Source organism: Periplaneta americana, chromosome 15 (genome assembly GCF_040183065.1).
Source record: "Periplaneta americana isolate PAMFEO1 chromosome 15, P.americana_PAMFEO1_priV1, whole genome shotgun sequence".
Taxonomy (NCBI): Eukaryota; Metazoa; Arthropoda; class Insecta; order Blattodea; family Blattidae; genus Periplaneta; species Periplaneta americana.
In genome coordinates, this window is record NC_091131.1 from 9,707,323 (window position 1) to 9,722,270 (window position 14,948).

The 14,948-nt window shown below is 36.7% G+C and overlaps 1 protein-coding gene across 1 annotated transcript in view; it reads left to right on the forward strand.

Annotated features, from left to right (window-relative positions):
* The window catches only part of LOC138714618 (fatty acyl-CoA reductase 1-like), a 167,008-nt gene that overhangs the window by 113,212 nt on the left and 38,848 nt on the right, over nucleotides 1–14,948 (forward strand). Inside the window, exon 3 of the mRNA XM_069846647.1 lies at nucleotides 5,714–5,968. Within this exon, the coding sequence (XP_069702748.1) occupies nucleotides 5,714–5,968 (255 nt within the window). The remainder of the gene's footprint in view (nucleotides 1–5,713; nucleotides 5,969–14,948) is intronic.

Genomic DNA, 14,948 nt, shown 5'->3' on the forward strand with positions numbered 1-14,948 from the left:
CTCGTGCTAACCCCAACCCGCTCATATCTGGCCTCGGCCAATATGATCCTAGGTTACGGCGTAGACACCAGACAGGTCCATTAGCTATACTATTGAGACAGGAGGACAGGGAGGCTGGCGTTACTCCCAGGTTTTGGTAGCCACGACTCAACTCCATGAGACTCCTTGGATAGTGCAACCGCTTTAAAATGACCTTGTCTTAACTGGGCTAAACAAAATCCCTCCCTAACAATATCTACTTTTGTGGATAGATGGAAGTATCATAGAGCCAATTGGCTAGTATATATCCATCGATTCATAGAGTCATTCAACCTAAGAGCCAACTGGCTAGTCTCTGATATTGAGACAACTCATCCTGCCTAAGGTTTTTCCGTGGTTTTCCTAAGGCGCTAAGACAAATGTCGGGATGAGCCCTAAAAGAAATGGGCCACGGACCTGCACTCATATCCCCATTAATCTCCCTAATTACTTTAAATTAATCAACTAATTACATCTCTCCCCCTCTTCGTAATTGAGCCATCATATAGCCAAATGGCTTGTCTCAAAATTGAGACGATTCAACAAGGCTCATGACAGCAATCACCTCCTACATAATAGCCAAATTGGCTAGTCTCTTATACATGAGACAACTCATCTCGCCTAAGGTATTCCGTGGTTTTCCTCAGGCGTAAGACAAATGTCGGGATGAGCCCTATAAGAAATGGGCCACGGACCTATATGCCCTTCCCCATATATATTCCACTCTTATTATAAACGATGTATGCCCTAGTTCGGATAATATAAATAGTCTATGAAATATACGAGGTAACTCAATAAGTCGCAAATTGAAAGGACAGGGAACTCTCAAATTGCAGATTAGATTTCACGGCGCTTCTTCCGACGGCCTTCACGTGCTTTGTCATCGAATAACAGATGACGGCGTCTTGCTATTCTAAAGGCAAACACCAGCCAACTCCTCCTCGCCCCGTTCCGTGATCAATTGATCAAAGTCAGTCCCCCCCCCCGCGTATGTGGTACCTAAGAGGTTACGTCCAATTTCCGCTTCCCCTTCAAAATTTTCTAGAGCTCCCTCAGGGGAGCAGCGTAACCCGGAGTGAGACTAGTGGCCAACAGGCTTGGAGCTCACATATTTAGTTTTGTACAGCCCCCGACCCCTTGCAAGGACGCGTTTTGCGTACCTTTTAAATTTTCCTCCCAATTTTCCATCGATTTTTCGATTTTCGATTTTTTCGTTCGGACATCACTTCCCTGAAGATGGCTGCAGAGATAGCAGTCGAAAGCTTGGAGCATTCCAAAATCTTAACTCGGCTGATATCCCGCGAAAACATATTAGCGAACCAACGCCGAGAAAGCCTCAAATCATACATAGATGTAAGGACTTGACAAATGTTGAACTTTTCAAATCTTTGCCAAAAAATAAATATCCGAAGCTTCGTTCTTTCGCTTGCTCTGTTGAAGTCATGTTCGCTACAACTTACGTTTGTGAAAAATTATTTCCAACAATGAAAATAGTAAAAACCAAATTTAGATCACGACTGACAGACAAATATCTTCGTGATCAACTACGACTGGCAGTAAGTGACATAATTCCTGATTTTGAATCTCTGTCGCAGAGACATTCTGAAGACAGTTAATTTTAGGTTGTGATAATGTGTCCTATCCTTTCTTCTTCATTTCTTTCTTCGTTACACGTACTAAACATTATTTTGTAACCTTATACAGTATAAAATTATATTTGAGTGCTTGACGTAAGGAAAATGAAAATCCGTTAATAAGTCAGATAGTTGCTTCACTTCCCCTTCGGGTGCCTCCGTCCATAGGTGCTATGCACGTTGCAGGTTACACAGTGGCTCGGCGCACGATCACATTTTCGCCACGGTTGGCGTAAAACATACATGTTTGAAACATTCTCTTCCCATTTCACTCACAACTGTTAAATAACTCCAACTGAGTCTCTAAAGTTGACCCTCATAGAAGGTTGGATATAATTTCCAGTCATTCATTCATTTAGTGTTCTGCCCAAGGACAGGTCTTTCACTGCAAACCCAGCTTCCTCCAATCTTTCCTATTTTCTGCCTTCCTTTTCGCTTCCTCATATGATCCATATATCTTAATGTCGTCTATGATCTGATATCTTCTTCTGCCCCGAACTCTTCTCCCGTTCACCATTCCTTCCAGTGCATCCTTCAGTAGGCAGTTTTTCTCAGCCAGTGACCTAACCAATTCCATCAGTATAAGTCAGAAAACGATGGTATTAGACCATACGATATCCTCTGAGCGAAACACAATCAGGTACCGCAGATAAATGATGACGTATACTTAAATCTCTTAATATCCCCTTTTGTGAGATAAAGAAGATTGTGGTTGAAATTCTGAAGGCCTTTCTTCAAATCCTATACTATCATTTATACAGCGTAAACCGTAACTAATGTCATTAATTTCAAGAGGTTATTCTTTGAAATGTTTCAAACAGAGAGTTTAATACAATTTTGTTCATTTTTTGCTTCCTTCTCAAGAAAAAAAAAAAATTTTATGACACATTCCATAGCGTGTTTTGGGAAATATTGGGTAATAATTCCGAATATACTCAGTCAATTTAAAAGTGCAGTGTATTATGATAATAAATGATTGAAATAATTTTAGTTTTGTCCATTAAATGTGTAAATTTTAAATGTTATGTTTTATTTAACGACGCTCGCAACTGCAGAGGTTATATCAACGTCGCCGGATGTGCCGGAATTTTGTCCCGCAGGAGTTCTTTTACATGCCAGTATCTACTGACATGAGCCTGTCGCATTTAAGCACACTTAAATACCATCGACCTACCCCGGGATCGAACCCGCAACCTTGGGCACAGGAGGCCAGCGCTATACCAACTCGCCAACCAGGTCGACTTTAAATGTGTATAAATTTGATCCGAATAAATGTAACTTTTCGTTCTGAAAAGGAATTTTAAGAAGTTACATTTGTTCGGATCAAATTTCTGGTCCACACCTGTGGAGTAACGGTCAGTGCGTCTGGCCGCGAAACCAGGTGGCCCGGGTTCGAATCCCGGTCGGGGCAAGTTACCTGGTCGAGGTTTTTTGCGGGGTTTTCCCTCAACCCAATACGAGCAAATGCTGGGTAACTTTCAGTGCTGGACCCCGGACTCATTTCACCGGCATTATCACTTTCATTTCATTCAGACGCTAAATAACCTAGATGTTGAAAAAGCGTCGTAAAATAACCCAATAAAATAAAAAATCAAATTTCTGCACATTTAAAGGAGAAAATTAAAATTTATTTCCATGATTTATTATCATACTATCCTACTCTCTTAAATTTACTGAGCATATTAAGAAGTAAATCAATAGCTTTCCCAAAACACGCTTTGAAATGTGTCATATAAAACAATTTTTATCTCGGAAAGGAAGCAAAAACGAGCAAAATTTTATTAAACTTTTTTGTTTGATATATCTAAAAAAATAACTTCCTGAAATTAATCACATTACTTACAGTTCGAGGCTTATAGTGAGATTTGAAACTAATTTAATTTTTAATTTTAACAAAATTGGAATGAAATATATGACAATCAATAAAGAAAAAACTAAAATTATGGCCTTCTGCGGAAAATACCCTGTGCCTAGCAAAATATGTTTAGATTCAAAAATATTAGAAAGGATAAATTATTTTACATATATCGGATACACATTATTTCTTTTCGATGAAGCAGACATTTCACAGAAAGTTTCTAAATACACCAAAACAATGGGAATAATTAACACCATTATGAAACCTTCCCTAGTACAAAGGCATACTAGAATTCGCCTTTACAAGACCTTGGCGAGACCTGTACTTTGTTACGGCAGTGAGGCATGGACATTGAGGAAGAAAGACGAAAGCAGAATAACGGCTAATGAAGTGAAATTTATGAGATATACAGCGGGATATACGAAATGGGATCACAAACGCAATGAAGATGTAATGGAAGACTTACAACTAGAACCTGTAATTAATCACGTAAAACATTATCGGAACAACTGGATAAATCATCTGCATCGCATCATAGAGATAGAATCCCAAAAGTCATGCTCCACTATCGTCCAAACAGGAAGAGATCTCTCAGTCGTCCAAAGAAGTGCTGGATTGAAAATTCAACTGTGAGATCGTAACAGGCCATTTGGCCTAATACTTGAAGGGAAGAAGAAGAAGACTTACAGTTCACCCTGTATGTAAACACCAACATTTTCATGTTTGTAATTCCGGATCTCAGTGGTCAACCTCATTTGAGGACGGATGATTCTGAATAAATCTTAGTAGTAAAATAACTTAGAATAAAACATGTAAGAAGGAAACGAACCTGATCGAGAGCGATAAAAATTATAGCATGGCTTCTTCCGGGAGGGTAGTAACGTTGGTAGTTATATTTACAGTCCTGCCCCTCATAGAGGGCTACAGGAAGAATTTGTGTTCAATTTCGTCCCCAACGGCACCGAATAACTTTTTCAGTTGAAGCGTCGTTAAATAGGACACTACAGTTCACAGAAGTCACTCACAGGCAGTACCTAAGTTACTGTAATGATTAATGTGTAAGTCCACTCCTGTGAAGTAACGGTCAACCCGTCTGGCCGCGAAACCAGGTGGCCCGGGTTCGAATCCCGGTCGGGGCAAGTTATCTGGTTGAGGTTTTTTCCGGGGTTTTCCCTCAACCCAATACGAGCAAATGCTGGGTAACTTTCGGTGCTGGACCCCGGATTCATTTCACCGGCATTATCACCTTCATTTCATTCAGACGCTAAATAACCTAGATGTTGAAAAAGCGTCGTAAAATAACCCAAAAAAATTAAATAAAAAATCAAATTTCTGCACATTTAAAGGAGAAAATTAAAATTTATTTCCATAATTTATTATCATACTATCCTACTCTCTTAAATTGACTGAGCATATTAAGAATTAAATCAATGGCTTTCCCAAAACACGCTATGAAATGTTTCATATAAAACAATTTTCATCTCGGAAAGGAAGCAAAAACGAGCAAAATCGCATTAAACTTTTTTGTTTGAAACATCTCAAAGAATAACTCCCTGAAATTAATGACATTACTTACGGTTCACATTTTACTTAGGCTATGTAAAGAACTTTGTTTGAAATACCTAGTGGCCACCTCATTTGAGGACGGATGATTTTGAATAAATCTTGTAGTAAAATAACTTAACAACAGAATATGTAAGAAGCAAACAAACCTGATCGAGAGCGATAAAATTTATAGCATGGCTTCTTCCGGGAGGGAAGTAACGTTGGTAGTTATATTTGAGCCGTTCAGAGCAGAAGTGGTGTAAGTCAAAATTGGTTAATGAGGTTTAAAGTAAAAATTCTTTAAAATGCAGCGCAAAGTAGCAGTTAATATGTCCTTCGTGCTATCCACTGACTACTAATAGTTTAAATAAATTCAATATTAATTGCTACTTTGCGCTGCATTTTACAGAATGTTTACTTTAACCCTCATTACTCATTTTTGACTTACACCACTTCTGCTCTCAACGGCTCATTTATAGTCCTGCCCCTCATAGAAGGCTACAGGAAGAATTTGTCTACCACTTCGTCCCCAACGGCACCGAATAAATTTTTCAGTTGAAGCATCGTTAAATGAAATACTACAGTTCACAGAAGTCACCCACAGGCAGTACCCAAGTTACTGCAATGATTAATGTGAATTATTGAACTCTGGTTGCAGTTGTTCGGGAAGCTGAAGACGCAGATGGACGCCGCGACGCTGGCCCGCAAGGTGGTGGGTATTCCCGGAGACGTGTCGGAGCTGAACCTGGGCATGTCGCAAGAGCACCGCCAGCTGCTGATCGAGCGGGTGTCCATCGTGTACCACGCCGCCGCCACCATCCGCTTCGACGAGCCGCTCAAGAGGGCAGTGCTGCTCAACACACGCGGCACCAAGCAGGTGCTGGAGTTGGCCGAGCAGATGAAGAAGCTGGAGGTACGTCACTCCTACGTCTTGCTCTCGTTTCTTCTGTTATGTATGTGTATGTATGTATTTATTCACACTGCAATGGGTATATACCCGGTGGCAGTGGTAACTAATTACACTCAATGACAATAATAAATTTGTTAATTAAAAATACACTTAATAATAATACCAATAATTAATACTAACAATAATTTATAATAATAATAATAATAATAATAATAATAATAATAATAATAATAATAATCTATACTAATAATAAATCTGTAGCCGAAATTTTTCTGGTAATTTTCGATTTTCCAAAAATAATTGGTCCTAACATATATAATTAACCACCCTGAAACCGAAAATAGCTTTTTTGAAATTTTTGTTTGTATGTCTGTCTGTCTGTATGTATGTTTGTTACCTTTTCACGCGATAATGGCTGAACGGATTTCGATGAAAATTGGAATATAAATTAAGTTCGTTGTAACTTAGATTTTAAGCTATATGGTATTCAAAATACATTATTTAAAAGGGGGTTTATAAGGGGGCCTGGATTAAATAAATCGAAATATGTCGCTTATTATTAATTTTTGTGAAAAATGTTACTTAACAAAAGTATCTTTAAAAATAATTTGCGATGAGTTTTATTCCGTGAAAAATTTTGATAGGACTGATATTTAATGAGATAAATGAGTTTTAAAATTAAAATAACTGTCATCTAAGGCCGTGTAATGAATTAAAAAACAAATGACTTCGTCTATAAGGGGCCTTGGACAGCAACAATCGAAAGCTATGAAAGATAGCCTACAGATAATGTTTCTGCGTTTCTATGAAGTAATATCGGAAGCTAAATTAACCGATTTGTATAATTAATTATTAATTCACCATTGGAAAGTGTAGTTTCTCTAGATGGACATAATGCTGTAATGTTATCACAGTAACTTCTGAGTGAATCGAGGACAGGTACGATTAAAATAGATTCTTATGCACAGAAAACTTGATAGGCTATTCTGTATATTCGTTTCCTGTATTTCCTAAACTAATTTTTATGACCAAATGAGTGGTCTCTGGATCAAAATGATCGCATTTTAATCTTTTAATTAAATTTAAATTAAGTAACATAATAAACGATTTATCCTTCTATCAAACACGAATGTTCCCAGCATCAAATGTCCTATTTTAATTATATAATTACTTTATATTTATTTCTAACGGGTGCAGCGGAGTGCACGGGTACGGCTAGTAATAATAATAATAATAATAATAATAATAATAATAATAATAATAATAATAATAATAATAATAATAAGGAATATACTGAATTAAATGAAGCACTATCACTTAAAATAGCATTTAAAATAAATCTAATTTGTAACTTAAACCCAAGATCGAACTAAAACCCACGAGTATGATATGTTCATATCTGCACAAGTACCTTTCCACATTACACTCATTTCGCTGTCAACTCACTCACTGCACTGGAACTACGACACATTTCACTGATTCTATCCTGATTTCACTAACACTTCAAAAACATTTCACTGTTCAAATACTTTGCACTGCCACTATAAACTATAAAGCTTCCCTGACAGGAACACGTTTCACTGACACAACATAATTCTTCACTGATACAACACTTCAATAACAAAATATCATTTACATCCTTTACATACTGTGTATAATTATTGTATATTAGTAAAGTCCTTAAGCCTATTTTTAAATACGTTTTTGGTTGTTGGTAAAGCCTTTAGTAAGTCTGCAGGTAAAGCATTCCAGTCCCTGATAGTACGATTGAGAAAAGAAAACTTTCCAGTGTCCGTCCTCTGTCTTCTTTCCCTCAATTTATATGAGTGGTTATCTTATGCGTCTTATTACTCTTAAGTTCCTCATATATTGTATGAAGTTCTCTTCAGGGACAAAAAATGGATGTGTGGTGTGAAATTACTGTACGTAGGAAAAAGATTTATGAGCAACAGTAGTAAATATAAATCACACTCGAGAGGAAATTAAACGCAGAATAAACATTGGAAATGCCTGTTATTATTCGTTTGAGAAGCTTTTGTCATCCAGTCTGCTGTCAAAAAATCTGAAAGTTAGAATTTATCTGAGAGGATAAAAAGAAAGGAGGGACTACTCCAAAGCAAATATGCTTGACATCGGTGCGACGGATATGACGTCAAATTACACCTTTTACGCCCCATAATCCACCGAAAAATACCGTTAATTGCCAAATATGAAATTGCTACTGTCGGTTTTGGTCATACGTAAACGAATTAGAATGGATGTGGAGGTAACAGGACTACTAGCAGATTATTATATCAATGTATATTTATTAGAAGTGTTATGGTTGTGACATGGACTGAACACTTCATTTCCACATTCTTTCTCTTATCAAGAAGCATGTTGGCATTCCTTCATATGTTAAAGCATAGGGGGACATATCAACGGACGTATTCTACAGTTGAGCCGAACAGAATATTAGCTTATTTATAAAAAAAAAAAAACAACACCTACTGAACTTGACTACACTTTTGAAATATTCACAACACGAAACAATTTGTAATCGTAATAACATGAACAAAACAGCTGATAAACACACCGGAAAAAGAGATGAACTATGGGTAGTTTGACGGCCATATTAGTACAACTTTTTGGTTCCAACGTTTTAAGCTTATGGCCCGGGGTTGGGATTTATAAAACAGTTATATTACCGGTTGTTCTGTATGGCTGTGAAACTTGGACTCTCACTTTGAGAGAGGAACAGAGATTAAGGGTGTCTGAGAATAAGGGTTTAGGAAAATACTTGGGGCTAAGAGGGATGAGGTTACAGAGGAGAATGGAGAAAGTTACACAACGCAGAGCTGCACGCATTGTATTCTTCACCTGACATAATTAGAAACATTAAATCCAGATGTTTGAGATGGGCAGGGCATGTAGCACGTATGGGCGAATCCAGAAATGCATATAGAGTGTTAGTTGGGAGGCCTGAGGGAAAACGACCTTTGGGGAGGCCGAGACGTAGATGGGAGGATAATATTAAAATGGATTTGAGGGAGGTGGGATATGATGATAGAGACTGGATTAATCTTGCACAGGATAGGGACCAACGGCGGGCTTATGTGAGGGCGGCAATGAACCTCCGGGTTCCTTAAAAGCCAGTAAGTAAGGAAAAAGATTTATAGAGGGAAGCCGGATGGTAGAAGATGTATTGGGAGACCTAGGAAGAAATGGATTGAAGGCGTAGAAGAAGATATAAAGCAAATGGGTATAAGGGCATAGAGGACAGAAGAACTCAGGACAGAAGAGAATGGGCTTCTATTGCTAGGCAGGCTCAGTTCCTTCAAGGAACATTTTTTTAATATATTTTAGTTGGTTATTTTACGACGTTTTATCAGCAGCGTAGGTTATTTAGCGTCTGAATGAGATGGTGTTAATGCCGGTGAAATGAGTCCAGGGTCCAGCACCGAAATTTACCCAGCATTTGATGTATACTGAATAACTCTGTTTTAAAGATTTGCTGCCTGACCACAGAAACTTAACCAGACAGTAACAGCTTGCACGCAACAATTTCCTTGAATATTTCCCCGGGGCTCTTAACTAACCTGTTAGCTGTTCTAGCTACGAAACTTGATTAAGCTTCTGAATTCCCAGCTTTTTACTCGGAACTCAGGGTTCTCTGGTAGACCGCATTCTGCCTTCAACTCCTCGTCAAGGCTATTTCTTATTAGTTCGTTCCATCACATAAAATCCTCTGTTGCCAAGTAATTCTCAGCTCAATATCAACATCTACCCACAATGCCAACCACTCATATTTCCTTCTGCAGTATATTACATTTCCATGTGTCTCAACATAACGATAAATAATCAATGTTGCCATGTTTCGATTTTACGCTTGAAATACGTATTCATACAACCAATGTTGCCATGTTTTGATTTTACGCTTGAAATACGTATTCATATAACCAATTTTTCCCATGTTTTGATTTCACGCTTGAAATACGTATTCATATAACCAATTTTTGCCATGTTTTGATTTCACGCTTGAAATACGTATTCATATAACCAATGTTGCCATGTTTTAATTTCACGCTTGAAATACGTATTCATATAACCAATTTTTGCCATGTTTTGATTTCACGCTTGAAATACGTATTCATATAACCAATGTTGCCATGTTTTAATTTTACGCTTGAAATACGTATTCATATAACCAATTTTTGCCATGTTTTAATTTCACGCTTGAAATACGTATTCATATAGCCAATGTTGCCATGTTTTAATTTTACGCTTGAAATACGTATTCATATAACCAATTTTTGCCATGTTTTAATTTCACGCTTGAAATACGTATTCATATAACCAAAGTTGCCATGTTTTAATTTCACGCTTGAAATACGTATTCATATAACCAATTTTTGCCATGTTTTGATTTCACGCTTGAAATACGTATTCATATAACCAATTTTTGCCATGTTTTGATTTCACGCTTGAAATACGTATTCATATAACCAATGTTGCCATGTTTTGATTTTACGCTTGAAATACGTATTCATATAACCAATGTTGCCATGTTTTGATTTTACGCTTGAAATACATATTCCTATAACCAATGTTGCCATGTTTTGATTTTACGCTTGAAATACGTATTCATATAACCAATGTTGCCATGTTTTGATTTTACGCTTGAAATACGTATTCATATAACCAATGTTGCCATGTTTTGATTTTACGCTTGAAATACGTATTCATATAACCAATGTTGCCATGTTTTAATTTCACGCTTGAAATAAGTATTCATATAACCAATGTTGCCATGTTTTAATTTCACGCTTGAAATACGTATTCATATAACCAATTTTTGCCATGTTTTGATTTCACGCTTGAAATACGTATTCATATAACCAACGTTGCCATGTTTTAATTTCACGCTTGAAATACGTATTCATATAACCAAAGTTGTCATGTTTTAATTTCACGCTTGAAATACGTATTCATATAACCAATTTTTGCCATGTTTTGATTTCACGCTTGAAATACGTATTCATATAACCAATTTTTGCCATGTTTTGATTTCACGCTTGAAATACGTATTCATATAACCAATGTTGCCATGTTTTAATTTCACGCTTGAAATACGTATTCATATAACCAATTTTTGCCATGTTTTGATTTCACGCTTGAAATACGTATTCATATAACCAATGTTGCCATGTTTTAATTTTACGCTTGAAATACGTATTCATATAACCAATTTTTGCCATGTTTTAATTTCACGCTTGAAATACGTATTCATATAACCAATGTTGCCATGTTTTAATTTTACGCTTGAAATACGTATTCATATAACCAATTTTTGCCATGTTTTAATTTCACGCTTGAAATACGTATTCATATAACCAAAGTTGCCATGTTTTAATTTCACGCTTGAAATACGTATTCATATAACCAATTTTTGCCATGTTTTGATTTCACGCTTGAAATACGTATTCATATAACCAATTTTTGCCATGTTTTGATTTCACGCTTGAAATACGTATTCATATAACCAATGTTGCCATGTTTTGATTTTACGCTTGAAATACGTATTCATATAACCAATGTTGCCATGTTTTGATTTTACGCTTGAAATACATATTCCTATAACCAATGTTGCCATGTTTTGATTTTACGCTTGAAATACGTATTCATATAACCAATGTTGCCATGTTTTGATTTTACGCTTGAAATACGTATTCATATAACCAATGTTGCCATGTTTTGATTTTACGCTTGAAATACGTATTCATTTCATAATTTTCTGCCCAAGAGCAGATCTTTCACTGCAAATCCAGCTTTCTCCAATATTCCGTCTTTTCCGCCTCTCTTTCAGTCTCCGCATACGATCTATTTATTTTAATTTTGTCTATCAACCAGGGTTTTAGCTAGAAAATAAATAATTGTCGCAAATATGCACAAATTAAAAATTATATTTGTGTAAATTGCGGAATGCTTGTACAATATTATAAATAATTGTGCAGAAAGATAAAATTAATAAAGTATCAATCAATCAATCAATCTTCTTAATGTATCCAGCTGTTTGCTGACAACAAAGCCCACTATAGTCCACTGTAGTCTATTCACTTGTTGTTTTTCATGAGAAATGAGGGGTATTTTGATCGGTGTTCATTATAGATGCCTGTTGCTAGTAGCCAGAGTTGGGGTGTAGTCAATATATACTGCAGGGCTGTGTCTTCTGCAACAGGCACTGATGATTTTAATTTACTTCTTTTGTGGTTTATGGATGGACAGTATAGAAGAATGTGTTCCAGATCTTCATCATGATTATTACACCACAGACAAGTAGGATTATCAGAAATGTGAAATCGGTGTAGGTACAATTGCGTGACAATGTGACCTGTTCTGGCTCTTGTTAGAAATGTTTGAACATGTCTGGGCAAGTTTTTGTACATTTTCAGGTCATTTTGTTTCTTTTTTAAAGACTGCAAAATTTTTTCTTTGTCAGAAGAGAGCCAATTGTTGATCCATAGGTTTATAAAATGAGACTTTACTGAAGCAAAAGCACTGGATAGAGATATCACTTGAAGAGGTCTTGGTTGCAAATATGTTGCCTGTTTTGCAATATTATTGACTTTCTCGTTTCCAGGTATACCACAATGACTAGGTATCCATTGAAATGTTATTTCCTTTTGGAGTTCTTTTAGTTTACTTAGTTTTTTTTCTGAATTGGAATAATTCTACGTGCATATAGGTTTATACATATTTAATTATATTAAATATAGCCCCCTTGGAGTCGGTAAGTATGCAAATAGATTTTTCAGAAATTTGAGTAACACACTGAAGAGCAGCATCAATAGCTAGCAATTCAGTGTCAAGACTGGAGGAGGATGAACATGGTATGAAATAACTTTCTTGATATTTTGGAATATAATACCCTGCTCCTGATGTTCCATTATTAGGATTTAGAGATGCATCTGTATAAATTTGAAGGTGATCCTTATATGTGCTGCAGATTAGTTAATAAAGTATACAGAAACAAAAAGATATGTAATTTGTTTCTTGGAGTTTTATTATTTTCAATCCATCTTATCACACTCCAGATATGCTTATGTAAGTAAATCATTACACGTAGGTATGTTTAGAATCAATTACTGCTGAATTTACATCACATTGAAATACGTTATTTTATGGACACTCTAAACATTTAAATTCTTTACTAGTAGGTCCTTCAACATTTATTGTTAGAGAGTGCTCTTTTACTGAAAGGCGGTTTTTAATTTCAGTTTTTACAAGATTCATGCAACTAAATTCTCGCTCACAATTTACAGTATGCGATGGAATTATATAAATCAATTAGAAGAAATTGTTCACTTAACTTACATGAATTGCACCAACTCTTTGAAATCAATTCCTGAACATCTATTGCTCAATACCTTTTTGAACTTTGCCCACGCCATTAGCATTTCATTTAAATTCAGATTAGTTCAAACACATCTGATTTCATTTTCTCCATTACCATCTTCGTTAATAATGTGGTTGTCGCATTTTTGCACATTTACATCCCAAGTTTGTTGCAGCAAAATGCGACAATTGCGACTGTGGCTTGAACCCTGCTATCAGCTGATATCTTCTTTTGCCACGAACTTTTTTTCCGTTCACCATTCCTTTCAATGCATCTTTCAATAGACAGTTTCTTCTCAGCCAGTGACCCAGCCAATTCCTTTTTATCTTCCTGGTCAGATTCAGTATTATTCTTTCTTCACCCACTCTTTCCAGCACAGTTTCATTTCTTATTTTGTCTGTCCATTTAACACACTTCATTTTTCTCCATATCCACATTTCAAATGCCTCCAGTCGTTTCTCCAGTCGTAAAGTCCATGTTTCTGTCCCACACAATGCCACATTCCACACAAAGCACTTCACTAGTCTCTTCCTTAGTCTGTAATGGGTCTATTTCAGTATAGTTGTACGTTATGAAGCATGGTTTCCCTAGCAACAATCTTCTGTGTGGGAATGCTAACTTTCAAGGTCTAACAACAATAGCTGTAAATACAACAAAAAACACGATCGTGCAAAAACATATATTACAGTACAAGAGCCAATTGGAAAGGCCGCAAAGTTTTAAAGCAGGTATCAACATTGTTTTCCAAGGAACTTTATATTGTGATAACAAAAGAAAGCCCCAAGTCTTAAGAAACACGTGTTCTCACTTCAGATCGATATTTCATTCCTATTAAAATTTATAACAGGAAAAATCCAATGCTGCTGTAGTCTCGGCAAAATGCCGGGGTCGACCTGGTTGGCGAGTTGGTATAGCGCTGGACTTCTATACCCAAGGTTGCGGGTTCGTTCCCGGCCCAGGTCGATGGCATTTAAGTGTGCTTAAATGCGACAGGCTCATGTCAGTAGATTTACTGGCATGTAAAAGAACTCCTGCGGGACAAAATTCCGGCACATCCGGCAATGCTGATATAACCTCTGCAGTTGCGAGCGTCGTTAAATAAAACACATAACAAAATGCACGGTACCTATGTGACCATTCGAAGGATATGCTACTCTGTGTAGCGACTTTTCCCGAATTAAGGACCAGGTGGTCAGAATTTCTGATATGTACTAATATATGTTCAGTCAGTAGTCCGAAGACTGGTTGAAACCTCATAAGGCAACTAAGCCAGGAGATAATGGGTTAAAGTGACATGCTAAAACCGTTTACTCCGCGAAAAATGCCTGATAAACAAAGATCTGCGATATGACGGGTTCCGACGTGCTTGGTTGTGATGTAGACCAAGTAAACCTGTACCAACAATTGCAACACTGTTACATAACACCTCTTCAACGGGTCGCAGCTTTGAAAAGTGACAGTGGTGAGCTGTGGCTTTCATTGCTCAGCCACAATCTAGGTGAGGATGACTAAAGAGAGCCATAACAATAATAGGTGGTTTGCAATAGCAGACATTGACTATTACGCAGCTGGCCTGCCGTGTGTAATTCATTAACTGATACAAAAAAA